The sequence below is a fragment of the Podarcis raffonei genome, chromosome 15 (assembly GCF_027172205.1).
Source record: "Podarcis raffonei isolate rPodRaf1 chromosome 15, rPodRaf1.pri, whole genome shotgun sequence".
NCBI classification, from domain to species: Eukaryota; Metazoa; Chordata; class Lepidosauria; order Squamata; family Lacertidae; genus Podarcis; species Podarcis raffonei.
Genome location: NC_070616.1, coordinates 32,515,478 through 32,543,229, shown reverse-complemented (window position 1 = coordinate 32,543,229; position 27,752 = coordinate 32,515,478). Strand labels below are relative to the sequence as shown.

The 27,752-nt window shown below is 45.1% G+C and overlaps 3 protein-coding genes across 8 annotated transcripts; 1 reads left to right on the top strand and 2 right to left on the bottom strand.

Moving 5' to 3' along the window:
* Nucleotides 1–1,583: 1,583 nt before the first annotated feature.
* RPUSD4 (RNA pseudouridine synthase D4) lies at nucleotides 1,584–12,723 on the bottom strand. Of its 2 annotated transcripts, XM_053366407.1 has the most exons (7): nucleotides 12,456–12,666; nucleotides 11,451–11,616; nucleotides 6,675–6,876; nucleotides 6,358–6,451; nucleotides 5,205–5,355; nucleotides 4,451–4,548; nucleotides 1,584–1,860 (listed from the first exon to the last, which is right to left on the bottom strand). In XM_053366407.1, exons 1-7 carry the CDS (start codon nucleotides 12,618–12,620, stop codon nucleotides 1,639–1,641), a joined length of 1,098 nt encoding a protein of 365 aa, XP_053222382.1. In that variant the 5' UTR covers nucleotides 12,621–12,666; the 3' UTR covers nucleotides 1,584–1,638. The 2 variants fall into 2 exon arrangements, with proteins under 2 accessions (XP_053222382.1, XP_053222383.1); XM_053366408.1 differs by lacking the exon at nucleotides 11,451–11,616 and having other exon boundaries at nucleotides 12,456–12,723.
* A 52-nt stretch (nucleotides 12,724–12,775) lies between these two features.
* Nucleotides 12,776–22,002, top strand: HYLS1 (HYLS1 centriolar and ciliogenesis associated). 5 transcript variants are annotated; one of them, XM_053366405.1, is made up of 3 exons: nucleotides 12,828–13,018; nucleotides 15,225–15,341; nucleotides 20,615–22,002. In XM_053366405.1, the coding sequence occupies exons 2-3, from the start codon at nucleotides 15,310–15,312 to the stop codon at nucleotides 21,549–21,551; spliced, it is 969 nt and encodes a 322-aa protein (XP_053222380.1). In that variant the 5' UTR covers nucleotides 12,828–13,018; nucleotides 15,225–15,309; the 3' UTR covers nucleotides 21,552–22,002. The 5 variants fall into 5 exon arrangements, with proteins under 5 accessions (XP_053222376.1, XP_053222380.1, XP_053222379.1 ...); XM_053366404.1 differs by lacking the exon at nucleotides 12,828–13,018 and adding an exon at nucleotides 13,033–13,157; XM_053366403.1 differs by lacking the exon at nucleotides 12,828–13,018 and adding an exon at nucleotides 13,033–13,157 and having other exon boundaries at nucleotides 15,163–15,341.
* PUS3 (pseudouridine synthase 3) lies at nucleotides 15,669–19,209 on the bottom strand. The gene is made up of 4 exons (XM_053366400.1): nucleotides 18,812–19,209; nucleotides 17,180–17,748; nucleotides 16,333–16,523; nucleotides 15,669–16,137 (listed from the first exon to the last, which is right to left on the bottom strand). Exons 1-4 carry the CDS (start codon nucleotides 19,187–19,189, stop codon nucleotides 15,821–15,823), a joined length of 1,455 nt encoding a protein of 484 aa, XP_053222375.1. The 5' UTR covers nucleotides 19,190–19,209; the 3' UTR covers nucleotides 15,669–15,820.
* Nucleotides 22,003–27,752: the final 5,750 nt, after the last annotated feature.

Below are 27,752 nucleotides of genomic sequence, written 5' to 3'. Positions count from 1 at the left end.
GACATTTACATTGTAGGGTATGGGATGAAGCATGTCTTTGATTTAATTAGGACACTGAATTACATGCCTAATATCAGCATCAGCGGAGATTTTCATAGGAAGCCACAACTGCTGATATTCAAATACTACTACTAAAAGCACATCTCTTAGAACACTGTTCATCAACTGGTGGGTTGCAACAGGAACACTACCATTCTGTAAATTGATGCTAGATGTTTAAGAGATGAATTAAAGTTTGGGTTAAAAGTCAGTCCTGGGTCTGAAAAGGTTGAAGATACATTTTTCAGAAGACCAAATCTTATTGACAGACTTCTCTCCAAGAACCCTTCAAGGTGCCTTGTAGTTTAATGGATGGACATTTTCTGTCCATCCATTAGAACATGTTGCTATTGTTCAACATATCGCTGAAAACACTCTTAAGGGTTTTCTTTTCTTTTCAGAATTACAGCTAACACTTCATTGATGGAATCTGCAGTTCCATAGATCAATTCTGTGTTACTACAGAATATGGCAGTCATCAATATGTCACCTTGCCCCTCACACCTAAAACAAGAAATGCATGCAAAATTCTGCAAGTGGCTGGGATGCTAAATGCTTGAATCTGGTAGCTGCCACTAGAAAGGCATCTTTTGTCTTCATATTTACAGCCTTAAATGCCACAATTTCTTATTATGTTTGTAACTGTATTGTAGCCACAAGTATCCTATATTTTGTGGTAAACAAAGCACCAGCATGCAAATGTGAACTCAGAAAAAAACATTTGGAACAGTTAGGGCTTTGGGGAATTTTTTTAATTGAATTAAGCAGCAGTTTAGGAGGAAATGCAAGAATCAAAGAGGCTAGACATGGTGCATCAGCCAGTCTCCATATTACACTAGGGCAGAGGTTGGAAATTTGCCACACACCCCCACTCTTATTGGTTCCATATAGTATAGTTATAGATGACGCGAGCTGTCGTCCAGCAAACATCTAAAGGCCCACAGGTTACCCACAAACCACAGGCTGTAGGTTTGGACACTCAAGTCTGGACACACTAAACAAAAATATAGCTTAGCTCCAATAGCACACAGCAGCAGGAGCAGCAGCACTTCTGTCCCAGAACCTACTCATTTGTATTAAGCCATGGTCTAGCTGAGTGTTACATGTGAACCAGGCCTAAGAGAAAGTCTTAGCTGTCTAAAGCCAGCAGAGTCATGATTTGAACCCAAGGGCTGCTCAACATGTAGCTGACTTCCATCACTATTACAGCAACAGAACAAACTCCAGACTGAGTCTTTCTTCAAAAACCCCGTTACAATTACATCATGCCCATTCAGTCAATTTCTTCAGGCAAGAACGTTGTTTGTACTGGGCTGGGTTTCAGATGCCTCGACTGCTGTCTCCATCACCATATCTGTCAGAGGACTACTGCATCTTCAAAAACCCCTGTCTGAAATCTACTGGGACCCCCGTCTTCACTTCCCATGGCAGCTGAATACAGAGCCTCAGCACTTGCCACAAAGATTCTCTGGACAGATGTAGGCTTCTAGGAGAAGCAAATCTTGCAGTTCCATGTTTGGCCACTTTAGAGTCCAAAAAGAATTCCAGGAACTAGGAGGTCAAGGAAATCAAGTTTCTCCAATAAAGCTACACAGGCTGTCATTGCTTTGGTTCACTATTTCGTATTTCTGGGAACTCCAGCTTCAGTCGCTGTAAGGAGCGAATGAAGAACAGAGGTGGCTTGCAAACCAAGTGGATTTTATCTTCTTCGCTGCCATTTTTTGCAGGCAGAGTGAGTTGGCAGGCATGGAGGTGAAGTGGGAGGTGGCGAGCTTTGACTTGTTCCAAGCCCAGCCTCTTCAATGCAGCCTTTGGAAGCTTCTGCACAAAAGGAGGAAAGAAATTGTTAAATGGTGAATTCCCGGGCAAGGATCTCTTTATTTTCCACTTTAGATCTCCAAGTGGTGGGAGGTGGAAATGCTCTCTTGCAAGGTGCAAATGATGTAACAAAGTTTTCTCTCAATTTTCTGAGAGATGTTGTTAGAAATCGACCTGGCAAGGGGCCAGAATAATGGGTCTTAATGCTTTCTTGGAGATTTTGAGGATCAGGAATGATAAAAATGAAAAAGGGTGTGCCACTGGGGACAACTGGACAGTTACAAACAGTTGATTTGTTCACATGGATGCATGGAGTAGAATGTAATGAACATTCTGTGCATTTGGCAAGAGATTCTCTTCAAAATTTGAAAGTATGCGGCAGATACTTTTCAGATTACACAACGTATAAAAGGAAATAGTTTATGGTTGAATTGAATTAAAAAGGAACTACGTTTCTGCAGTAACGGTCTGCTCTGTTCTGGCTATCAGTGCTACTCTGTATTTGATTTGTAATAATAACAAAATTAATATTAATATCATAAATGGCACTGCTTCATCTCCAAACAGATCAACAAATATGAACCTTGACTGTTCTCTCATCCAAACTCCTACTCCATGCAGGAAATCTAGGGCTACAGAATCTCCAAGAGTCGACTGTCAAACCTCTACATGAGGACTGCCAGCAATTACCCTTCAGGTAATTGGTTCCAGAGATGAACTGCTCTTCCTGTCAATACATTTCTCCTGATGTTCAGCCAAGATCTACCCTCCCATAATTTAAGGAGCCTTGTGGAATGGTCCCTCCCTGATGGGTGTCCTGGCAGGTGTTCAATGTGTTTTTAGGGGGTTATTCTGTTGCATACCACCTGTATGACTTCTGGTTAAAGGCGGCATATAAATGATTTTTTTAAATAACTAAATAGCTCCATCAGGCCACCTCTCCTACAACTGTCACCTGGTTGCAGTCATTCCATCAGGCTGCCTCAGTGGGAAAGGTGGGAAGCAGGGCTCATTCCATCAGCTTTGCTGAAAGATCAGCTCCATCAGTCACTTCCTGCCCATCATCTGTTTTTATGCTAGCTGGTCATTATAACTACTATTTAAGAATTGTGCAGTCTGGTTTTTTAAAAAAGAATGTAAGTCTGAAGGCAGGGACTGTCTTGTTTTAATGTAATGCATGTAAGCCGCTCTGGCAACCTTTTTGGTTGAAAAGCTGGGTACATATGCTCTAAATAAATAAGTGAATAACATACTCCTTACATCTCGCCCTGCCTTCTTGGGCAGCAGAGAGCAAGCCCTTGCAGTCTTCTGTGTGACAGCCGCTCACATAGACCAGGGGTGGACACCTGGCAGCCCATGAATTTTTATCTGCATCCAAGTGGTCCTTTCAAAACGTCATTGATACACAGTAAAAATTCAGCCAGGTTTATGTAGCCAGTAGCCTGAGGCTACTAGTTCCTGGTACTCTCCTACCTAAAGCATTTAGCAGCAGGTCCAAAGGGAGTGGTTGTTTGGAATGGACTGGAATTTGAAGCAGATGACAACCACTTCAGGGCAGGAGATCAGTCTACCAAATTGAGACCCCACCCACCATGTTTTGAAATGGATGAGAATGCAAGCCAGGTTCCTTTCTAGAACTTGGCTGAGGCTTGAATCCTAAGCAAACTTACTTGTGGGTTAAGGACCTTTGGCCATAATGAGCCATACTTCCAAGTAGGGTTCGAGACTCAACCAGTCCACTATTTGTAAAAACCTAATGTTTTCACAGCACTCAAAAGATCATACATAAGCTAATTTGATACTTATGAGAAGTTAAAAAACTGATGATTGTTCACAATAACAGTTTATCCAAAGTAAAACATTGCATGTAATTCTTACAACATTACCATGTATTTTAAGTCATTTCTGATTTAATACAGTGGTACCTCTGGTTACAAACTTAATTAGTTCCAGAGATCCGTTTTTAACCTGAAACTGTTCTTAACCTGAAGCACCACTTTAGCTAATGGGGTCTCCTGCTGCTGCCGTGCGGCCACTGCAGAATTTCTGTTCTCATCCTGAGGTAAAGTTCTTAACCCGAGGTACTACTTTTGGGTTAGCGGAGTATGTAACCCGAAGTGTTTGTAACCCAAGGTACCACTGTAGTTAGCTTTTAACTGATTTAATCTGTTGTATGGGTTGATCTTGCTGAACAACACTTAGAGACAACTATAATTAAGCAGTATATAATTGAAATAAGTTAAACACATAGTAATACTACATAAGGGTTTTTTTAAAAAATGTGAACAATTTGCTGAACAGTTCTTCTCTTCCACTTTGAACTTGAAATGTCAGGGTCAGCCTACACTTGTCCAAAAAGGGGTAGGGGAGGAAAGAGGAAAAAATTAAATTTAAGTAAACACCCGTTGTTAAAAACAGTCCTGATAAGTAGGCAGGACTGTTCAAGGATCAAGGAACACCTGCCAATATCTGACCAGTGTGCCAATCTAATTTTCAAGTAAGCATGCATAGGTGTGCACTGACAGCAGAGGCATAAGAGGCCCTTATTTCATCCTACTGTCTTCTTTCACCCCTTTCATCATGCTTCTCTTACCTGTGGAGCAAGCTTGTTCCAATGGGAGTATTTGTGGTCTCCAAGGACTGGACAGCCTAAGCCATAGGCCAAGTGGACTCTGATTTGGTGCTTCACTCCTACGTACAGGGGGAAGGCAAAGAGAAAAAATTAAGCACACATGCATACAAAGCCACAGCCACCAAATACACCCGTCTGCTCATTCTTAGCAATGGGCTCCCATACTGAGTTCCATTTGCAGTTTGCTAGAAATGGTGGAGGAAGGAGAGAAAGGGCGGCTCCACTCATCTACCTCTGACATGCAGCCCCCAAAGGGAATGCAGTTCCTGCACCACTATCATAGTGTGAACAAATCGCTGGTCATTAAATTAAAAGCTTATAATTCAAGTAGCACATTCATGCCTTCCTTTTCAAACAGCAGCCTGTTTTTCCTACATGTACTTCAGCAGTAATGTGCTTTTCTGTTTGCACTGACTCTCAAAGAACAGCAGGGCTTCGCCCTGAAAAGCAACATGAGTCCTTTCAATAAGTAAAATTAAATATACTTCTGCATGGGTAAACACTACTGTATGCTCCACCAGAAGACTTCAAGATGACCAAACTTGCTCTGTACTCAATTGAACAGAACAAGGGGCAAATAATAATTTTAAAATGCCCAAATAAGAAAAACTGTCAGGCTTAGAGATGCTCAGGAAGGCTTTTAAGTACTCAATGCTGATGGCACTGCTCTGCAGAAGTTCCTGAGCAGTTCCTGTGCATGTATGTGAGCCCTTACCTGTGACTGGGTGCAGTTCAAGGAGGGAACAAGAGGAGGAACTACTCAGCACTCGGTACTGGGTCACTGCCATACTGGCATCTCTGTGCTTGCGGACTTTGAACATATTCCCATCCTCAGAGGACACGCGATAGTTTGGCGCAAGTGTCATCTAAGCCAAAGAGAGATAAATAGATGTATCACGCCATAGAGGTCCATCACTCATTATCCACCTCCCAGCACTTTGTCACTGAAGGATCAGGCAGCGTCAGTGTTTAGAAGGGCCCTTTACCAGTTGTAGCTGGTGCAAAGTTATGGCTGCTCCTGGACTGGGAGAGTATGACCCTAGTAGTTCAGGCACTGGTGACTTCAAGACTGGTTTACTGGCATGTGGAGCTTCCCTTGCTCTTGAGATGGAGTGCAGAATGCTGCAGCACAAGTGCTGACAGAAGTGAGGTCCTGTAAGCGTAGGACACCTCTGCTCAGAAAGCGGCACTGGTTGTGCATTTGCTATTAGCCAAATTCAAGGTGTAACTATTATCATATAAAACTCTTAACAGCTTGGGAATTTGCAGGATCCCTTTACTACTCTATATAAAAAGGTAAAAGGTAAAGGACCCCTGGACAGTTAAATCCAGTCAAAGGTGAGTATGGGGTTGCGGCGCTCATCTTGCTTACAAGGCCAAGGGAGCCAGTGTTTGTCCACAGACAGCTTTCTGGGTCATGTGGCCAGCATGACTAAACCGTGACGGAAACCAGAGCGCACAGAAACACCATTTACCTTCCTGCCACAGCGGTACCTATTTATCTACTTGCACTGGTATGCTTTCAAACTGCTAGACTGGCAGAAGCTGAGACAAGCAACGGGAGCTCACCCCGTTGTGGGGATTCGAACCACCGACCTTCTGATCGGCAAGCCCAAGAGGCACAGTGGTTTAAACCACAGCACCACCCGTGTCCCTATATGTGCCCATCTGACTGCCATGATTTGCGGAACTGGCACTGGAAAGCTGTTCCAAATCCAACTCACACACTGTGCTGAATTTCCCAGGAATAAAGCTTAAATAATAAATCAGTGCCTTGGTGCTTGGGAGAACTGGAAAGCATCAGAAAGCCCTACTGGAAATGGTGTGGCTAGAAAAGTCAAGACATTGCTGACAGGAAGCAAACTCACTTTATAGTGCAATTGGTTGCCCTCGGCTTCCTTCTCCATGATGGGAATATCCACCACTCCCTCTGCTGGCTTTGGTTCTCCAATGCAGATCGCCCTACCAAGATAACAAGTGATGAACAGTGTCATATTTCAGCTTGTTAGAGCCATCATCTCTCCTTTCAAGAAGGAAAGAAAATGAATTCAGCATTTCATTAACAGGCACTGTCCCAGAGATGCAGTTCTGAAGGGGCTACTGGCTTATAAGAAGTCAAAGTTTCTATAAAAGCTGAAGGTGGGAGTGGGGAAGAGTCTATGAACCCCAGTAATGTGTCTCATACCAATATTTTTTCTCCACCTGTCGGGTTTTGAAGAGCTGCTGGATCTGGTGTGCGGTGTCCTCATCCCGGGCAAGCACCATCACTCCAGTTGTTTCTTTATCCAGCCGGTGACAGAGATGAAGGGGTTCAGCTTTCATGCCATCCAACATCTTTGCCAGTACTGGCAGCACATCAGTGATGCACATTTTTACCTTGGGGCCACCTGGAAGGAAAGCAGAAACAGCCTTGATCACATAACCTCCGAAGAGCAATTTCTTTTCCCTTAGCAACTTCACCTGCAATGTGTAAACACACCAATATCACAGATCTAAAAGGATAATTTTCCTGAAGCCCAGATTCTCACAAGCATCTCCTAAGCAAATTGGAAAGACTGTTGGATGTCCACATAATTACGAACGCATCTGTTCAATTATAGCCAGAAGCCAAAAGCTGTTACTTGAATACCAAGAGTGTGCATAAACAGCAACTGTATATGGGGAAATTTAGACGTGCTGTATTTGCTTTGTTCCCCTTTGTCTCTCTTCCCTAGTAAAAAAAATAATAGGGGTTTTTTTTTGGTGGGGGGATTAACCCCACACCCTATTGCATTTCCCCAGGAAGGAGATAGTCACATACCACAGTTGCTGCCTCTGTAGTGTGTACCTTTCCAGTAGAAGTAGAAAAGACTTACGCAAGAGAAACACCTCCTGAATTATTATTTGCAAGCTGGTCTGTGTAGCAATCAGAACACAAGTGGCAATGGCAGAGGCAGCTCCTACATGTACATGCAGCACTGAGGTTTCATTGTTTATAATGTAGAAGAAATGTCTCTCTGGGAAGACTAAAGTTAGTAAGACACTAGTCCGACAATCTGGGAATCTCTTAAGCAGAGGATGATGAGAGAAAACTGTTGGGGGGTCAATTACGTCCAGGGGTCCGGCACACTTCTCTTGCGCAGCTCTGGTCTTCCCCCCTGGGACCTTTGACTCAGCAGAGCGTAAAACACAGCGGAAGCAGAAGCAGGAACGTTCTGTCGTGTGGTAATAACTCAGGCTGAAACGCAGCAGTCTCCTTATCTTAAAGTCTTTATTCCTTAGCAAAACACAACAGCTATAAATCTCCTGGCGATAGTTCGCCCATGTTGCTCCTTTCTCCACGGAGCTAACACGCACACTGAAAGAACACAGAGAAACCACACCCCTTCCGTGTTCTAAGCCCGCCCTCAGAATGTGAGGCGTCATCACTCAGAACTCTTAACCCTGTAAGTTCTGAGCCTCTCCTATCACCCCCTCTCGAATCACGTTCTGAGAGGACCTCTGAGTGTTCAACACCTTCCCCATTGCCTTCCGCCCCTTCCTGGCATCGTTGTTAGGCACCTGTTGAACCTCACAAACCTCAGGTTCGCACTGTGCGAAACCAACCCACGCATTTGTGACCTGAAACCTCTCAGGTGGAATTCCCTTTGTAGCCCGCGATGACCGCCTGGGCACAAACTGGGGTGCTCCCTTTGACCCACTGGGGCCAGCATGTGCGTCTTCCTCATCAGAAGACTCCCCCTCTGACTTGACACGTCTGTGAGCTTTCTCCATTATGTGCACAGGAGATGAGGGCTCACTCTTGGACACTCCCTTAACAACCTGTGGAGACGCCCTACTCTGTTCAGGGACCTGGTCTCCACCAGCAGGTTCAGGCTCTGGCTCTCCTTCCTCCTCAGAGTCGTACAGACAATCTGAGTGAACGTTAGAGCGCGCTTTGCGCCTTGCCCAACCATCCTGCTCAAAGAACTCAGCCTGTTTACTGACCAGAAGCTTGGTCTGATCACCTTCTGGGTATGCGAATCTCCACCCTTTTGTCGCAGGCTCATATCCACAGAAGATCATTTCCTGGTACCTTGGGCCACCCTCCTGCTGCAGAAACTTTGGTACAGGCACCATGGCTCTGCTACCAAAAGTGCGAAAGAAATGCACAAGCGGCTTCTGCCGATGAAGCAGGAAATACGGGGTGTCACCTACCACTGCATTGTAGCACCTGTTCATCGTGAAATTGGCCGTTTTTACCGCCTCCCCCCAAAAACGTTGAGGCAAACCAGAGTCATCCAGTAGAATTTCGGATGCTCGAACCAGAGCTTTACTCCTCAGCTCTGCCACGCCACTCTCCTGAGGAGAAGTCACCTTGTGACGTATCCCCCTCTGGCGAAAGAAACCTTTTAGAGCAGACCCAGTGACCTCTGAACCTCGGTCACATTTGAACCCTTGCACCTTGGTGGAGAACCTTAGTTCCACCTCTGCAACCCAATCTTTGATCAGTTGCGTTGCCTCCTCCTTCGTTTTCAGCGTGTACGCCCATGCGTTCTGCGTATAATCATCTGTCAGCACCATCAGCCATTTGGCCTTGCCCAGACTTGGCTGTGGCATACCAAAAAGGTCTGCATGCACAAGCTCAAAAGGCTTTGTGGTTACTCTCTCCACCCTGGGATGATTAAATCCCTTGTTTCTGGCTTTTCTGCAAGCCTTGCAATTCAAAGGTTGACCACATTCTTTTACCTTGCAACCTTTGGTGCACTCTGATAACATCTGAACGTCCTCACAGGACCCATGTGACATTCTCTTGTGCCACACGCAAGCACACGACACATGAGTGTGATCAGTGGCTTTCCCAGTATTCCCCTCACCCTCCAGTGGTGTTTCCAAAACAAAGAGGTTGTTCTGATTTTTCTCAACACGTACCAGTTGCTTCCCCCCTCTGGAAATTGTACAGACATTGTTTTCAAAACTCACAGAATATCCCTCCTGTAAAAGAGAAGGTACAGACAGCAGGCAATGTTTTATCTCAGGGAGAACATAAACCTTCAATTCAGCCTGTAAAAAAGAGACAAACATGTTAGAAACATGGGTTACACGTCCCTGTGAACCTGTAGCAAATTTAACTGTTTTCTCTGAAACAGCCTTGCAGTTCCACATTTGTCCATCAGGTGGCGCTGTTACCAAATGGGCATTCGCAGCCGAGTCCACAACCCAACGTAGGACTCTCCCCCCTCCGGAGTTGTCCTTCTTTGTTGCCTTAGCAACTGACTTCCTGCTGCCCCCGACCTTGGGGCTCTCGTTGCAGGTGTTGTTCAAAACAGCCATCGAAGCAGTCAGCTGATAAACGTTTCCTCCCTTCTCTGGAGCTCGTAGCGTAGGCGCTTTCCCATGCCTGCCTGCTCTGTTGCCATGGAAACCCGGCTGGTTCCCATGGGAAACGACCTTGGACGCATCTTGCCCTGGCTCCCTTGCTCTCTGTGGGCAGCTGCGACGCAGATGGTCAGTCGAAGCACAAACAAAACATCGCCTAGTGGAAAACTTTGCAGACTTGCCTTTGGTCTTCTCTGCCCCCCCAACCTCTCCAGCAGCACTCCTCCTCGAGGCTTTTCTGCCGTTGGGAAAATGGCTTTTGGCTTCTGCTGTGGTTTCTCTGCAAACCCCCTCCAGCTCCTGCCAAACAGCCTGGGCACTCTCAAGACCCTTGGAATGGCCTGCAACCCCATTCTCTGGTGCAAAGCTCTTCTCTTCTCTCAGCTGCCCTCTAGGACGCAGCTCATGTGTAGGGGCATTCCGGCAGCCCTCCAACACAGTCCCAGCCCCCTCTGGGCTTCTTGGGCGTTCCTCAGCCCCTCTTGGACTTCCAGCCCCCTCTGGGCTTCTTGGGCGTCCCCCAGCCCCTCCTGGGCATGGTGCTCCCTCAGAGCAATTCTCAGCCCCCTCTGGCCTGGCTCCCACTGCTTTCTTCAGTGCCTGCCTTCTCCCGGCCCAGGGCTTGCTCCCGTCCACCTTATCAACAGGGATTGACAACCTCTGGCTGTCTGCCATCTCTCCCCCGGGGGCTCAGCCTACTTACGATACAGTAGCACCTCCCGGTCCGGCAGATCCTTCCCAGCGAGCTCCCTTCGCTCCAGCTGGCTCCAGCTACTCCTTAGCTGGCCTTTGGCTGCTGGCCTCTCACACGCACGAACGTTGCTTATCTTTATTGCTGACCTCCATAACCTGTTGGGGGGTCAATTACGTCCAGGGGTCCGGCACACTTCTCTTGCGCAGCTCTGGTCTTCCCCCCTGGGACCTTTGACTCAGCAGAGCGTAAAACACAGCGGAAGCAGAAGCAGGAACGTTCTGTCGTGTGGTAATAACTCAGGCTGAAACGCAGCAGTCTCCTTATCTTAAAGTCTTTATTCCTTAGCAAAACACAACAGCTATAAATCTCCTGGCGATAGTTCGCCCATGTTGCTCCTTTCTCCACGGAGCTAACACGCACACTGAAAGAACACAGAGAAACCACACCCCTTCCGTGTTCTAAGCCCGCCCTCAGAATGTGAGGCGTCATCACTCAGAACTCTTAACCCTGTAAGTTCTGAGCCTCTCCTATCCTTTTGTCATCCCCTCACCAACAATATCTAATTCAGAAGGTTATACTGCCTCTCAGTATCACTGAGAGTAGGATAACTAGGATTCTGCTCCACAGGATGAATTCATATTTAATCTGTTGAACAGCCAGTACAGACCTCAAAAACAAATAAAAGCAATGACTCTGATTAAGTCATAGAGAAGGAGATATCTGAATAGTTAGGTCTCTTTGCAATGAGGAACCTTTGGTCCTCTAGATGCTTCTGGAAGACAACCTCTGACCATTTGCCATGCTGAATGAGGCCGATGGGAGCTGAAGCCCAACAACATCTGAAAGGCCACAGCTCCTCCACCCTCTCTTTATAACTACCAATCCACTATAACAGTCTTTCAGTAACATCACACTACTCATTCTTCTCACCATGAACAGGAAGGCCATAAGGTTTGTTAATCACCACAATCTCTTTGTTCTGGTAGAGGATTCCATTTTTTAGTGCCTTGGCCAACACATTAGGATGAACCCGCTGCAACTGCTTCGTTAGCTGAGCAAGTTCTTGCACCCGCCGTGATACTCTGTCTTTAGGAACCTGTGAAGGACCAGAACAAAGTAGTTCATCAATCCTTTATTGTATCATTTCTGGTGTCACAAAATATGTATAGGCATGCATGTGCAAAAAGAAATAAATGGTTTTTAAAAAGGTAAGAACAGAAACTACTGATGAAAAAATACACTAGAACTCTCTCTCTACACACACACACCCTAACTGCTAGGAAAATAGCACTGCAACTGGAAATCATAAATCTCTGCCACCAACTTGCAACAAGCAAGTCAATTAAAGCTGTGGAAGAAGAAGCGGAATGTTTATTTATTTTTCCCTCTGGCCATTTCCCCACAACAAAAACCCCTCCCTGTAAACGATGACATAAATTATCATACGTAACAATTTAACTACAAAAGTTAAATCAAAGATTAATAACAAAACCTATGTTTAGGTTTTGCCAGGAGCTTGAGTGTTTACACAATATAGAAGTAAAGGTTGATCATTTAGGAGACCACTGTAAGCAAATGAAAACATTAGTAGGATTTTAATGTCACTATAGGCAATATGGAGAGATACAAAATATGGTCATGAAATAATATGCAGTTGAAAATGGACCCAGGGAGGGGGTGCTAGTAAGTCTGGATATTCAGAGAAATCTCTAAATGTGGATATGTACTTGTTATAACTTTACGCCTGTAAAATCAGATAAAAAATATTTTCAAAAGAAAGAAGTAAAGGTTGGGAGTTCCAACCTCAAATTGCATATGGAACCACACACCAACCCCTGTAAGGGCTGAAGAATGTTGCATGCTGGGAAGTGTAGTCTTTCCTTCCCGGCGCAATGCACTCTGGGAAATAGAGTCCCAACTGACCGACGGACTCACCTCGGCCTGCTTTTTTTTCTGCTCCTGCTTCTCGGCTCGTATTTTCTCCGCCAGCTGCTGGGCGCTGAGAGGGGCGGCCGCGCCCTGGCTGTGAGAAAAGGCCCTCCGGCCAGCTTTCAAAACGAGCCGCAGAGCGCGGTGAGGGGCGCCACTCTGAGCCGCCATCTTGTTTAGGGCTGTCCGAAAAAAGCAAACGGAACCCGGATGTGGGCGTGGCCTGCGCCGCCCTCCCCTTTCGCTCGCGCGCTACCATGGCGGCAAACCAAGCAGGGCAGGGCATTAGAAGAGGTTCCGGCTAATCTCGAGCAAGGCTCCCCCTTCCTCTCCAATGAGATAGCCGTGCGGCGTTCTCCGTATCCAATGAAAAGCAGCCCTTACGTGCAGTGGGTGGGAGAAGAATGTTGGCGCGCCAATGAAATATGGCGGAACGGGAGCGGGCCAATCATGGAAAGAGGGCGGACCTTGCTATTTCCTTTTCGATTTGAACAACGGCAGTTGTGCGGCGGAGTAACCGTCGCCGCGCGAGGGCAGAAGGAGCCGGAGCCGACGGCAGCAGCGACCAGGTATTAAGCGGAGGGCGCAGGCCGGCAGAAAGCGCACGTGGCCGGTCGTGGAAGATGCGCGCGCATTCGCTTCTGGCCGAGCCTTGTCCTCTCTCATCCCCCCCCTTCCTTTTTAAAATTCTCACAAGAACTTTGTGAGGTAGGTTAGGCCGAAAGATACAGTGGTTGGTTCAAGGGTCGTCCACTGAGCTTCGTTGCGAAGGGGGGTTTGAACGGTAGCTTCCTATGCCTGCCTCTGGTACTCTAACCCGGGGTGGGAAATCTGTGGTTCTGCAGTTGTTGGTACTCCAGCCATGGGGATAGGGGGGGGGGGGGAGAGCTGACCCCCTCCCCCTTGAATCAAGTAAATAAAAATATATATGCTTAACTAAAAGTCGAAATAAATCAGAATATTTGAAATCGAAATGATCTCTGGGGTCACTGGGAGGATGTTGGGAATCCCAGCCAAATGGGTAGGGTATAAATAATAATTATTATTATTATTATTATTATTATTATTATTATTATTATTATTATTATTATATTAGTAGTAGTAGTGGAAGACAGGAGTGCCTGGCGTGCTCTGGTCCATGGGGTCACGAAGAGTCAGAAACGACTAAACAACAACAAGTAGTATTTATTATTACATTGGTTCCCAGTACGTTTCCGAGCACAATTCAAAGTGTTGATGCTGGCCTTTAAAGCCCTAAGTGGCCTTGGCCCAGTATACCTAAAGGAGCATCTTCACCTCCATCGTTCAGCCCAGACACTGAGGTCCAGCTCCGAGGGCTTTCTGGTGGTTCCCTCACTGCGAGAAGTGAGGTTACAGGGAACCAGGCAGAGGGCCTTCTCGGTAGTGGCGCCCGCCCTGTGGAACGCCCTCTGGTAATGTGTCAAGGAATTAAACAACTATCTGACTTTTAGAAGACATCTGAAGGCAGCCCTGTTTAGGGAAGTTTTTAAAGTTTGAAGTTTTATTCTGCTTTTAGTGTTCTGCCGGGAGCTGCCCAGAGTGGCTGGAGAAACCCAGCCAGATGGGCAGGGTATAAATAATAAAATTATTATTACTACAGTGGTACCTCTGGTTACGTACTTAGTTCGTTCCGGAGGTCCGTTCTTAACCTGAAACTGTTCTTAACCTGAAGCACCACTTTAGCTAATGTGGGCTGCCGCTGTGCAATTTCTGTTCTCATCCTGAAGCAAAGTTCTTAAACCGAGGTACTATTTCTGGGTTAGTGGAGTCTGTAACCTGAAGCGTATGTAACCTGAGGTACCACTGTATTATTAGCAACCTGATTGAGTGGTAGACAAGGCAAACAGAGGAGGATGACAGGTGCCCGCCCCCCAAAATACCCCAAACTATATATCATGGCTTTGCCCAGGACTCCAGCTGCCATAATCTTTGATGGGTGGATGAGAGATGGAGCACAGCATCACCCCAAGAGCCACAGGGTCTCCATCCTTTCTCTAGTACCACACTGACCGCAGCATTAGCTCTGTACCTTTAAAAAAAAAAGAAAAGGCTTCTGTTTCCAACCTAGATCCCATCAGCACTCTGCAATGTAAGCAGCATTGTACTGCTGTAAACACTCATTGCTTCCCAGCCTCTCCTGGGAACTGTAGTTTGCCAAGGGTGCCGAGAAGCTGCTAGGAGACGCCGGTTCCCCTCAAAGAGCAACATTGCTCAGAATACCTTGGGAAGAGAAGCCCAACACTGCAAGCTGGAACAAACCCTATGCTCTCAGATTTTACACACGCTAACTATTTAAAGGGATGTCAAAAGAGGATTAGTGGTTCTTTTAAGTCCCACTAAAAGTAGAAGCAGTGGGTTTAAATTACAGTAAGGTAAGCTTTAAACTAAAGCTGCAATCTTAAAATATATTTCCTTACAAACAACTTCCACTAAATTCAATGGGCTTAGTTCCAATTAAACTTCTGTAGGATTGTGGCCCCAATGTAAACTGGCATTGGAATAAGTTATACTGGTAAACTGCAGTAGAAAGGGATTGACCAGATGGCATGGTGCCAAATCAATGCAATAATAATAACAACAACTTTATTGTCATTGTACAACCTGTGTACAGTGAAGTAATACATACAAATGATCTTTTTCATGTGAATTTTAACTAAAGTAACTATTGAATGGCTGCTATGCTTTCTAATAGGCCACAACGTATCTGCTCATCACATCCCTGACTAGTGGAACTGTTCTTTCTCTTTTTCTGAGGTCCTAGTAACATAGTTAGTCCAGCTTTTCCTAGTTTTTATTTTGCTCCTTTGTTCCTATCACTTCATCCATATGGAAGAGCAGGATGAAGCTGAACATAAGGAAGTGTAGAAAGAGGTGAGTCCCAACCTAAAGACGCTACTACTTGTTTATTCTTGTAAATAAAAAAAGCCACCACACCCAGCTCCGTTGATATGACAAGGCTGATTCACATACCAGCTCTTGATGTGGTGGCCATATAAGAAGACCCTAATCTGGGCCACTTACTCCTCTCCATATAGTTACCCGCTTGGTTTATAGATCTGTTTTGGCAATGATAAATTGCTTACAACAGTTCTAAGAGCTATAAACGCTTTCAGTGGTTGTAGCAGTAGGAAGAGAATGTGGAGCTAATAAAGAGATTTGCCTGTATTTTGAAAACAATTTCACACCTGCTTTATGCTATTATTTTAAAAAATGTTTATTTCTTAAATGCAAAGCATTTAGTGGTATGCCTGTGTTCTTAAAAAGAACAGAAGTAAGTAAGGATCCCAATAGGTTTGCATGAAAAGAGATCTGGAGATATCTGCTTGGAGATAAGAGATGGTGTGGAAACTTCAGTCTGAACTCGTACAGACTCTCTTTGCAGCTTGTTCTGGAACATCGTTGTCTGTCTCCACACTTTTGCTGTGCCTGCTCTTAACTTCCATCTCTTCATCTGATTCCTTTTCAGAGTGCTTTGTTTTCTTAAGGTGTGGAAGTTCAATGCGTCCTCTACGCACAAAGTAACTGATGCGAGACTCCAACCCTTCACATTTGGGCCGATCCATTAATGGCTTGTAGTTTCGGGCTTTTGCTCCCTCGATTAAGGCACTGATCTGATTGTGGACTGGGGGCTTCAGCTCTCCCCACCGAATTGTGCTGTTGCTTGAACCTGAAAACATAACAAGTGTCAACGGGTCAACAAGTCATGTGTAGCATATTATTATTCACCAGTTGCTTCTATCCCCTTTTAAATTACCCAGTTCTGCACCCATATATGTAATCACTAGAATAGTGCCTTAGAGCCACACTCATACCTAGCAACAGTGAATTCTGTTAGAATTCTACAGAACTATGCACCTCCTACCTGTCTCTGTAGGCATCTCAGCAAAATCAAGCCCTTTTAACATGCTACGCAGTATATGAGTTTTAACAGCATGGTTGGCCCAAAGCTGCTGTAAATGAGTGACATTAAACTCCTGGACATTGCGATCATAGATCCACTGGATATTTTCAAATTCACAGTCATACAAAACCAGAGGAAATTCCACTGCCATGCTGCAAGAAAAGGAGAAGATAAGGTGTTAAGGAGCTTAAATCAGATGCCTGTGACTTAAAACAGGGAAGCACATGCATAAGACTGAGTAACAATCTGATGTGATACAAAGCAGTGATTAATCTTTATAGATTCCCATACATGTAAGGCAATTGGTGTTGATCTTTCTGTGCCAGTAATGGGAGTGCAGTTTTTAGTGCACACTAATGCACATCTACAGCTTCCCTTTCCACCCGCTCTTCAGCATCTTGATGTGGTTTTGCCTGCAGTCCAATTGTATTATGGAGCAATGGCACTGGAAAAGCTATACTTAAGAGCTACAGAAATCCCAATTATGTTTGCCAGGACTTTGCTAAATACTGGCATGCATTTTCATAGGCAAGACTATGTCATTGGGAGTGATGCAGGAATACACTGGTTAGACTTTAAGGTACCACAGGGGTACGGTGATGGCTCAGAGCTCAGTGGCAGAACACAGGCCTTGCATACAAAAGGTCCCAGGTTCAATCGCTATAACCTCTGATTAAAAACGGCTCTCTGATATTAGGTCTAGCAAAGACCTCTGTCCAAGATTTGCATCCACTGCTAAGCTTGTTTCACGTCTAACAAATATTATAATGGTTATATAATATATATTAATTTCTTTGCAAATACATACCTGTATTGTGGTTTTCGAGGGTTGTTCTCTACATCCAGCAGCACATCAATAATCTCTGGCTTTTCCATCCTTTGTCCAATCAGGAAAAGAATAGCCATCATGCAACGGACCTGGTGGTAGAGGAATGCTTGGCCTGTCACTTCAAACAGGTACATTTGGAAAGGGTTGTGCAGCTCTGCATCCTCTGCTCTAGCCACGGGCTTCACCTCTGCAGTAAGAATTGTCCGTTGAAAGTTGGTCACACCGTTGGCTACATCCATCTTGCATAGATTACGAAAATCATGGGTCCCCATGAGCTTCTGAGCTGCAGTATTCATGAGAGCTACATCTAGATCAGCACTAGGGAAGAAATAGCGATAGGTCCTTTTGAGGCAACTAAACCTAGCACTGAAGCTGGGATCTACTGGGGCCCAAGCCAGTACCCGTATGTCATGAGGGAGCACTTGATTCAATATGTGTGTGTAGCGGATCTCCTCTGCAGTATTTGTAGCTGTGTCCTTCGTTGCACCCTCGGGTTTATTTACTGCTTTGTCCTTTGACAGGTTTGAGCGGAGATCTAGGGAGATCACCTGAAACATTGGAGAAGGATAATATGGAGTAAAATATGCAAAAACAACACTATGGACAGTATCCGATGCCCTCATTCCGTGACACCCCCCCATGGGCACCTTGCACCGTCCACAATCCTTGTGCAAACTGTACAACTGACTTAGCGCTACTTTGGATACAAACCTAAGGGGGTAGATCCCAAGTTAGCCATATTTGGAGTTAGACCCATTGAAATTAATGGGCATGAATAAATTACCGTATTTTTCCCTCTGCGCAGCGCCCCTTCAGCGAAGCGGGAGGAGAAATGGAAGGGACTCTGTTTCTCCTGCCGCTTCGCTTAAGGGGTGCTGCGCAGAGAGGGAGAGAATAAATTTTTTCTTGTTCTCCCCCTCTAAAACTAGGTGCGTCTTATGGTAGGGTGTGTCCTATATAGCAAAAAATACGTTAGGTCCATTGATTTCAGTGTGTCTGCTCTGAGTAAAACATAGTTGGATACACCTCTAATATTTATTTTATTTTTCACGGAATCAATGAGAATTCTCCAAATATGATGGTGTTGGTGTAGCTTCCTAAATGACTATTTGGACCCGAAATAATCTGGTGGTAGGTTTTATCTTGCAGTCCAGGATAACTCAGGCTACAATCTTTTACACCAGGCATGTCCAAAGTCTGTCTTGGGGGGCCTAATCCGGACCGCCAGAAAAAGCTCAACAACTTTGGGGTAAAAACTCAACAACTTTGGTCAGCCCTCACACATGTTCACTTTATCAAATCTGGCCCTCTTTGAAAAAAGTTTGGGCACCCCTGTTTTACACACTTTCCTGGGAGGAAGCCCCATTGAATGAGTTTTGATATCAGCATATCTATAATACCCAGTATTCAGCACCACACCACACTTAAGAACTATTTGCTAAGTGGGAATATCACAGAAGGTAATGCCGCTGCCCCCGCTTTAATTCACATTCTGTTATAGTGCTGAATCCAAATCCCCCCCCTCCCTCACCCTCTGAGCAGGTTCCCTTATTTTCTGCTGTGAGCTGAGCAAGGTTGGTTTCATAAAAATGGAGGTTAGACTGAACTCACCTGTCCAAAGGCACTGACTCCCTTGTCAGTGCGCCCACAGCGGTGATAGTTGGAAGTCTGTCTGCTGGCCACCAGCCGGGTTTTGCTGAGAGCCTCAAACAGCTTTTCTTCAATAGTATTGTTGGTGTTCTCCTGGCTAGCAAAGCCCTGATATCCCCAGCCCAGGTAGGCTATCTTCAGTGCCACATGTCTCTGGCCATAAGCGCTAAAATCAAATGGCCTCTGCTGCCGTTTCTTAGTCTTCCCTGCTGCTGAGAGGCCGCCTTCTGTGCCTGCAGTCTGCTTGCTCTCCAGCTTTTCTTGCAGCCTCTGCACCATGTCTTCCAGTTCCTGGACTCTCTTCAGTAGCTTCTCTGTTTCTGCTCCATCTCTGGCCATAGTGAGAGTCCCTGGGAAGGGAAAAAGAGTTTCTACAATTCAAACTTTTGTGTTTGCTGCTAGAGGAGAGGCTATTCAGCTGGGGACTGTCAACTTGCTCTCCAGCTTTCTGCTTTTATTTTCTACCTATACTGTATTGCATATCTGAACGTAATGAATTGTGAGTGCATGTCTTTCTCCATTTACTGATAAAGTCATGCTAATTCCCAGTGGGCTTTTGGGACATTTTTTTTTTGTTTACATGGACTGCAAGGTGTAGAGGACAGAAAGGGTTTGCTTTTGACACCCATGGGCTACTCCTGCATAAGGAAACCCTATGTAATACACAGGATTCTGGGGTTTTGTTCTGAAGTGCACATATTTCATGTGAGATACTGGTCCGCCCTGTTGTGTCTCGCGGTTCCCGGTGTGAACTGAATGTGCACCATAAAGCATACTTAACATCAGGGAGGAAGATTTCATGCTGCAGGCAAACTGCCTTTCAGGGATTCAGATCCACCATTACTGATTCTCATTGTGGAATCTGATACATTACTAAGCAGCCTCAGGATTTGCTGGAAAATAATTTGAAACCCACCAGTATAGCTAATAACTGTAAGACTTAACACGTTCTCCAACGTACTGCAAAGGGGGAACATTGTAACGCAGCAGTACTCAGGATTTTTATTGTATCCTAAGCTGACTTAGGACGCGGGTGGCGCTGTGGGTAAAACCTCAGCGCCTAGGACTTGCCGATCGCATGGTCGGCGGTTCGAATCCCCGCGGCGGGGTGCGCTCCCGTTGCTCGGTCCCAGCGCCTGCCAACCTAGCAGTTCGAAAGCACCCCCCAGGTGCAAGTAGATAAATAGGGACCGCTTTATAGCGGGAAGGTAAACGGCGTTCCGTGTGCTGCTCTGGTGCCAGTTCGCCGGAGCAGCTTTGTCACGCTGGCCACGCGACCCGGAAGTGTCTGCGGACAGCGCTGGCTCCCGGCCTCTAGAGTGAGATGAGCGCACAACCCTAGAGTCTGTCAAGACTGGCCCGTACGGGCAGGGGTACCTTTACCTATTAAGCTGACTTAAGTGAAAGCAAATTCTTGCTGGAAATAGGTAAATGACTATTCAATCAGTGAATAAATTTAGTACAGTGGTACCTCGGTTTTTTAATGTAATCCGTTCCGGAAGACCGTTCAACTTCAAAAATGTTTGAAAACCGAGGTGCAAAGGGTGGCCTGCAATTTCAATAGAGAAAATTGGGAAAAACTCAGCGGAAGCCGTTCAACTTCTGAGGTGCGTTTGAAAAGAGAAGCATTTACTTCCGGGTTTTTGGCGCTCGAAAACCAAAACGTTCGGCTTCCGAGATGCTCAAAAACCAAGGTACCACTGTACTTAAACTTGTTTTGGGTAGTTATAGCACACTGTGAGAATTAACATCTCTCTCTTTCAGAATCAGTGACTGCACCAAGCCAAGAGAAGCAATGGAAACATTCATGGGACTTGATCGTCCCCGCTGGGCCTCCATGAGCCATGAAGATCGGCTCAAAGAAGCTGCAATGGCATTCATCCGCCTTTGCGCAGAACAGGGAGAAGGTGATAGCCCAAGGAAGATGTGTTTTGCACCTCAGCTGGACCCCTACACAAGAGCCTCAGTGGCCTCTTTGGTCAGACCCACACTTCCTGTGAAGATTAGGCATCTTAATTCAGGACCCACCTTGCAAGCAAAGACTCCCGAGGAACCCAGAGTTGCTAGGAAGCCTATAATAAAAAGGAAAGTTCTGAGGCGAAGGCCTGATGGAGAAGTAGAGGTGACGGATGAGTCCATCACCAGCACACCAGAGACCAGCAGTCAGAGTGACCCCGAGTATGGGGAGTTGAGTCAAAGAATGCATAGTCTGAAGACTCAGCAAGAGGAAGAAGAGTCAGAAGAGGAGAGTGAGCCAAGCATTTGCCCAGAGTCTGAGACGGCTTATTCCTGGAGAACTACAGAGAGCCAGAGCCAAAGCTCGCAAAGAGAGAGCCAGAGCCGCAGCAGCACATCCTATGAGCAGGACTTGATTGTTGCTGGCCACCCAAAATCCTTCATATTACCAAGATTTGATCAGCTAAGCCGGAACAGAATGAAGACCGACCGGGTAGCCCGTTACTTGGAGCATAAGCATGACTGGGAATCTCTGCGGCTGCCAGGGGAAGATCCCAGGAAAGGGGTGCGCTGGAGCATCCGGGAGCAGATGCTCTGCAAGTCAGAATTGCCTCCTAGGGCTCAGCACATTTATATTCCCAACAACTACCTGGTGCCTACAGAGAAGAAGAGGTCTGCTCTGCGCTGGGGAATACGCTGTGACCTGGCCAATGGCATGATGCCTAGGAATACCTACTCCTCCTAGAAATGCAGAGGTCTCTATAGCGCCATCCACAGGAGCATGCCTTGCTTAGCACAGCCCAAATATCTAACTACTCCAGGCAAGCAGCTAAGCTATTTTGTTTCCTTTGAAACCCTTTCAAATCCTTATTGGTTTTAAATCTGGCTTTCAGAATGAGTGTTCCCACAACACAAAAGGATTTTACTTATTTGTGCTTCTTGAATAGTTGTCCCAGATAGGATCATTTAGAGATTAATATTGCCTCATCAGAAGCCAGGCAGAAGATGAACCAAAGTTTACTGAAGTATATGTCAATGAGAATAATCTTTATTTTTATTGCAAGATCTTTTAAACCCACTTCCTCTTCCTAACGCAATCATCATACTTCTGTATGATGTTGTTATTTTTAAAGAAAGTTTAGCTTCTAGATGTATGGATTAAATTAAAAGTGTGTGGTATAAAAGGATTGCCTCTAGTTTCTCTATTGACAGTTAATTTGTTGAGAAAGTCATATTTTATCTGGAACAGAAGGCAGGTCAAAAGCTTCACCTCATTTATCAATTGTTGTGTGGAACTGCTGTGCTACATTGTAAACAACTCTTCGCTTTCAAGTGGGTATGTGGTTCTTATCCCATTGAGAATATTGTCTTGGTTTGTATCTTTTTAAAACAATTTTATTGAAGGTTTTTAACATGTTAAGCAATAAAATCCAAACACATTTATAAAACAATAAAAATATATCAAAAAAGAGAGTAATAATAAAATACCTATTTACAGGCAACTCCCAATTTTGGGGCCAAACCTAGAAGTAGCCCCAAAACATCACTGTTAGTGGAGGGGTAGAGCACAGTGGGCATCCACATGCTCCCCTATAAACCAGAAATACTTGTACTAAGGTTCTCATGCAAAGTGCTTTTCTTCTGTTCTAAGTTTCTTTCCCCACTTGGAAACACTACGGATATAATGAAATATGGGTTGCATATTGGAGAAGACAATGGACAATTGGAGAAGATTTTAATTATGGCTTGCTGCAAGCGTAAGCACCAGTGAACACACTGAAACTTCTGAGTACAGTGGATGCTCAGGTTGCGAATGTGATCCGTGCGGGATGCATGTTCGCAACCTGCAGTCGTGTGTCTGCGCATGTTGCAATTCGGCGGTTCTGTGCATGCGTGACTGCCGAAACCCAGAAGTATCCCGTTCCGGTACTTCCAGGTTTCAGCGCGTCTGTAACCCAAAAAAAGCAACCTGAAGCGTCTATAACCTGAGTTATGACTGTATAGTGGAACGAGGAAACTGCTTTAGCCAGAAGGCTGCTTTTCCTTCTGGATAATATACTAGTGGTGGGTAGGGCTGAAGGGGGAGAAATGGGCAGAACAACTAGTCCAAATTCTATCTGTGTACAATGGGCTAATTTCTACACACGCCTGCACACACCTCTGTCCTTTGTTCAGACTAGAGATGGGAAGGCCTGGAAAAAAACCCGGAAAACCGGGTGGGGGGGTAAGCTCTGAGGGGGAAAAGCCCTGGGTTTTTTTTCCAATTTTTCCAGGTTTTTCCCAGGCCTTCCTATCTCTAAGACAAGCAGTATTGTGGCATGATTTTCATGGGTAATAACTCATTGGGTACATGAACTGCCAGAATCTGTAAAACTTGAGCTAGTTGACACTTTTTCTTACCCTTAATGTGAAATTACAGCCCTGTTAGCTTAATGTTTTTTCCTGGTAAACAGGTGGAAGCTGTTAACAATAAAATTACCAACCCTATAAAAGTCTTGCTGATAGCTTCTGTAAGGGTAAGTCTTGTCTACCTGACCATTTTAGAGTTCTGTGAGAGTACCATGCAAATGGGGTGATCTTGGATGTGTACCTGGACTTAACTGGTTAAAGAATGCTAAGCGGAGAGTAGGACTAATTGACAGTTCTAACAATGGAAGGGTTTAGTAAGCAAGGTTCTCCCAAGATCTGTAATGAGAACAGCTTTTTAACTTGTTCATAACTCTGGGATCAGGGAGCAGTGAGGTGGCCAAGTTTGCTGATGACACCAAATGGTTTAAGGCAGAGCTTTCCAAACTTTTCACACTGGCGACACACTTTTTAGGCATGCATCATTTCATGACACAGCAATTCAGTTTTGCATCATTTCATGACACAGTAATTCAGTTTTACTAGCAAACCAAAGGTTAAACTAACCCCTTTCTCAGCCCGGGAGGAGCGTTTGTGGGACCCACCTACACACAGCAGCCGACACACTAACATGTCACAACACACAGTTTGGAAAGCTCTGGCTTAAGGTGATTAAAACCAAAAGGGATTGCCTGGAGCGCCAAAGTAATATCTCCTGACTGGGTGAAGGATCATTAAAAATGCATACAATCTTAGTTGGAAGGGATCCCCTAAAGGTCCAATCCCCTGGCAATACAGGAATCTCAACTAGATTTTGACAGAGTCCACCACCTCTTGTGGGAGTCCATTCCACTGTCAAACAATTCTGTCAGAAAGTTCTTCCTGATGCTTAGTCGGAATCACCTGTATTGTAACTTGAAGCCATTGGTTCAAGTCCTATCTTCCAGAGCAGGAGAAAACAAGCTTGCTCCTACCTGCATGCGTCAGCTCTTGAGATATCTGAAGATAGTTATCACCTCTCAGTCTCCTCTACCAGGATAAACATACCCAATTCCCTCAACCGTTCTTCATAAGGCTTAGTTTCCAGACCCTTTTATCATCTTGGTCGCCCTCCTCCGCACATATTCCTGCTTGTCAATATCCTTCTTAACAGAACTGGATACAGTACTCCAGGTATAGTCAGACCAGGGCAGAATATAGTGGGACTATTACTTCCCTTGATTGGTGGAAAGTGATGCATGCTGATGCAAAAAAACCCAATAACTTCACATGTACTCGCAGCGTCTGAACTGGTGTTAACTGGCCAGGAAGCAGATTTGAGAGTTGTGGCAGATAGCTTGAGAAAGATGTTTTCCTAGCATGCAGTAGCTATGAAAAAGGCAAATTCCACATTAGGGATAGTTAGGAAAGCGATTGAAACCATCAACAGGAGGCCCTTTTACAAATCCATGCTGCAACCACACTTGGAATAGTGTATGATTCTGGTTGCCATACCTCAAAAGGCTCCTGCAGATCAAGAAAATGGCAACCAAAACGATTAAGGGAGTAGAACAACTCTACCATGAGGAAATGTTACAGCATTCCAGGGTTTCTAGCTTATAAAATGTGGGCATGATAGAGGTGCTAAGATTCTGCAAGGTGTGGATAAAGCAGTTTTTTCTTCCTACTATGTGAAGATAATGCTAGAACACAAAGTCAACTGACACCAATTCTCTACTGTTTTTTTAATTAAAGAAAACAAGTATACTATAAAAACATTAAAATATACAGTTATTGGACACACTGGCCCATGAGAATAGACATGCATTTTAGTGCTTTTAGCATCAGTGAATCAAGCAGCCTGGTCCTGTGTACCTTTATTCAGAAGTAACTGCTATTGAGGTCAACGAAGCTAACCTGCTAAGGATTACAACATCCTAAATGCATCCTTACTCAATGGGATTTCAAACTCTGCACCCAGTGAGTGTGTGTGGCAGAAGATGAGCCCTGTTGGATCAGGCCGATGGCCCGTCCAGTCTAGCATCCTGTTCTCACAGTGGCCACCCACGTGCCTACGAAACGTCAGCAAGCAGGACCTGCGTGCTCCCTACGTGCGGTTCTCAGTACTTCGAACACGCGTGATCGTGGCTCAGGGTTTGAAGTCGGGCCACTAATTTCGGACAGAAACGGCCAGTGCAAGAGCTGATCACGGAAGGCTAATCAGAACAGGCCAACTAGTAACACCCCCCCCCAAAAAAACCCCATATATATTCTAAGGGTTCAGAATTGTTATATGTTACAGCGGTGGGAGAGAGACGGGCGATCCAATCAACACTGCCTTAAGGCTGCCTGTGAAGGCGATCAACTTCACTAAAGGAGCGATCCTAAACGCCACTTACTCAAGAGTAAGCCCAATGAACACTGTGGGATTTGCTCCCGTGTTAAAACATGCGCTGTGAACGCGCGCCGCGACCCCCGTGTTCCTACCTCCGCAGCTTTTACGCTGACGTTCGTTGAGAGCAAAAGACTCTGAGCACAGGCAAGCCGCCCCGTCCACGATTTCTCCGCAGGAAATGACGTAAGGGCTTCCCTTTCCCCAACACATGACACAGAGGAGATTTGTGGGAAATGTAGTCTTTCTCTAAAAAGCGGCCGGATTAGCCTTTTACTTCCAACAGCAGGCAGCCAAATGTTTTTGGAAGGTTACAGAAGGTTATCCTGAACGGGATAGCCCTCCCCTCCTTGTTTGACCCCAGCCCCATGCCTCTGCCATGGAGGCTCCATTTAGTTATCATGGCTATGAATCATTGAAAACTTTATCCGCCATAGTATGTAAAGTCATGAGCTACTGAATTGAGATGTTAGGCAAAATATTACTATTTTAATTCCCACCTCAATTGTTGCTTCTATTTCAACAATAATTTAGAGTGTCCAGGGTGCTTCTTGAGAAGCATTCACCGCAGCTTATTGCCATGCCACCCTGAACATCTCGGACCATCATTATGCCCTCACAGAAAAGTGCTTGGAGTTTATTCATTTATTTAAGAATAACTAGTAATAGATACCAAAGCATCGTATTCATAGCCAACATCTAAACGTTCAAAATATTCCAGGCCAGACCAACTATCAGGTTCACGTGTAAGGCCCATTAATTTCAATGGTTGTGAGTAGAAGTATGTTGAATACAACCCTTGGAATATGAAGTATGGTGTAGAAATTTAATAACAATATTAATGTTTTGGGGTTTTTTTAAGGAAAAGCACCATCACCACATAGAATCACTGAGTTGGAAGGGAGCCTGAGGGTCATTTAGTCCAACCCTCAACAATGCAGGAATCTCAACTAAAGCATCCATGACAGGCCATCCAACCTCTGCTTAAAAACCTCCAAGGAAGGAGTGCCTACCATCTCATGTGGGAGTCTTGTGGGAGGCTCTTACTGCCAGAAAGTTTTCCTTACGTTTAGTCGGAATCTCCTTTCTTGTAATTTGAAGCCATTGGTTCAAAGTCATGACATCAATGTTCCTATTTATGTTTGTTTGTTTGTTTGCCGATGCCTTGGGCAGGCTTGGTCTAGAAAGGGGTGCGTGGGTGTTTCTAAATATATATTCTAAATATATACAGTTAACTATTACATCTACTGAAAAGTATTATTGTTTATTAAATTTCTATACCACCCTTCATCCGAAGACTACAAGGGTGGCTAATAATAATAATTTATTATTCACACCCCTGCCCATATGGCTGGGTTTCTCCAGCTACTCTGGGCGGCTCCCAACAGAATATTAAAAACATGATAAAACATCAAACATTAAAAACTTCCCTACACAGGGCTGTTTACAATACAGGCAACCAGGCAGAGGGCCTTCTCGGTAGCGGCGCCCGCCCTGTGGAAAGCCCTCCCATCCGATGTCAAGGAAACAAACAACTACAGGTGAAACTCAAAAAATTAGAATATCGTGGAAAAGTTCATTTATTTCAGTAATTCAATTTAAAAGGTGAAACTAATATATCAGATAGACTCATGACATGCAAAGCGAGATATGTCAAGCCTTTATTTGTTATAATTGTGATATAATGGCATTGTTGTTGTTTAGTCGTTTAGTCGTGTCCGACTCTTCATGACCCCATGGACGCCAGGCACTCCTGTCTTCCACTGCCTCCCGCAGTTTGGTCAGACTCATGTTTGTAGCTTCGAGAACACTGTCCAACCATCTCGTCCTCTGTCGTCCCCTTCTCCTTGTGCCCTCCATCTTTCCCAACATCAGGGTCTTTTCCAGGGAGTCTTCTCTTCTCATGAGGTGGCCAAAGTATTGGAGCCTCAGCTTCAGGATCTGTCCTTCCAGCAAGCACTCAGGGCTGATTTCCTTAAGAATGGATACGTCTGATCTTCTTGCAGTCCATGGGACTCTCAAGAGTCTCCTCCAGCACCATAATTCAAAAGCATCAATTCTTCGGCGATCAGCCTTCTTTATGGTCCAGCTCTCACTTCCATACATCACTACTGGGAAAACCATGGCTTTAACTATATGGACCTTTGTTGGCAAGGTGATGTCTCTGCTTTAGGTGATGTCTCTGCTTTTTGGCATACAGATTATGAAAACCCCAAATTAACAATCTCA

Excerpts from the sequence above, each read along its gene's own strand:
- PUS3 (XM_053366400.1), bottom strand. The coding sequence starts at position 19,189 with ATGGCCAGAGATGGAGCAGAAACAGAGAAGCTACTGAAGAGAGTCCAG. Across the intron at positions 16,524-17,179 it reads CCTCGAAAACCACAATACAG|CATGGCAGTGGAATTTCCTC; the intron begins GTATGTATTTGC and ends CTTTTCTTGCAG. Across the intron at positions 16,138-16,332 it reads TGAGATGCCTACAGAGACAG|GTTCAAGCAACAGCACAATT; the intron begins GTAGGAGGTGCA and ends TTATGTTTTCAG.
- RPUSD4 (XM_053366407.1), bottom strand. The coding sequence starts at position 12,620 with ATGGCGGCTCAGAGTGGCGCCCCTCACCGCGCTCTGCGGCTCGTTTTG. Across the intron at positions 11,617-12,455 it reads AGAAAAAAAAGCAGGCCGAG|GTTCCTAAAGACAGAGTATC; the intron begins GTGAGTCCGTCG and ends GGTCCTTCACAG. Across the intron at positions 4,549-5,204 it reads TGAACTGCACCCAGTCACAG|GAGTGAAGCACCAAATCAGA; the intron begins GTAAGGGCTCAC and ends CCCTGTACGTAG.
- HYLS1 (XM_053366401.1), top strand. The coding sequence starts at position 12,816 with ATGAAAAGCAGCCCTTACGTGCAGTGGGTGGGAGAAGAATGTTGGCGC. Across the intron at positions 13,019-20,614 it reads CCGACGGCAGCAGCGACCAG|AATCAGTGACTGCACCAAGC; the intron begins GTATTAAGCGGA and ends TCTCTCTTTCAG.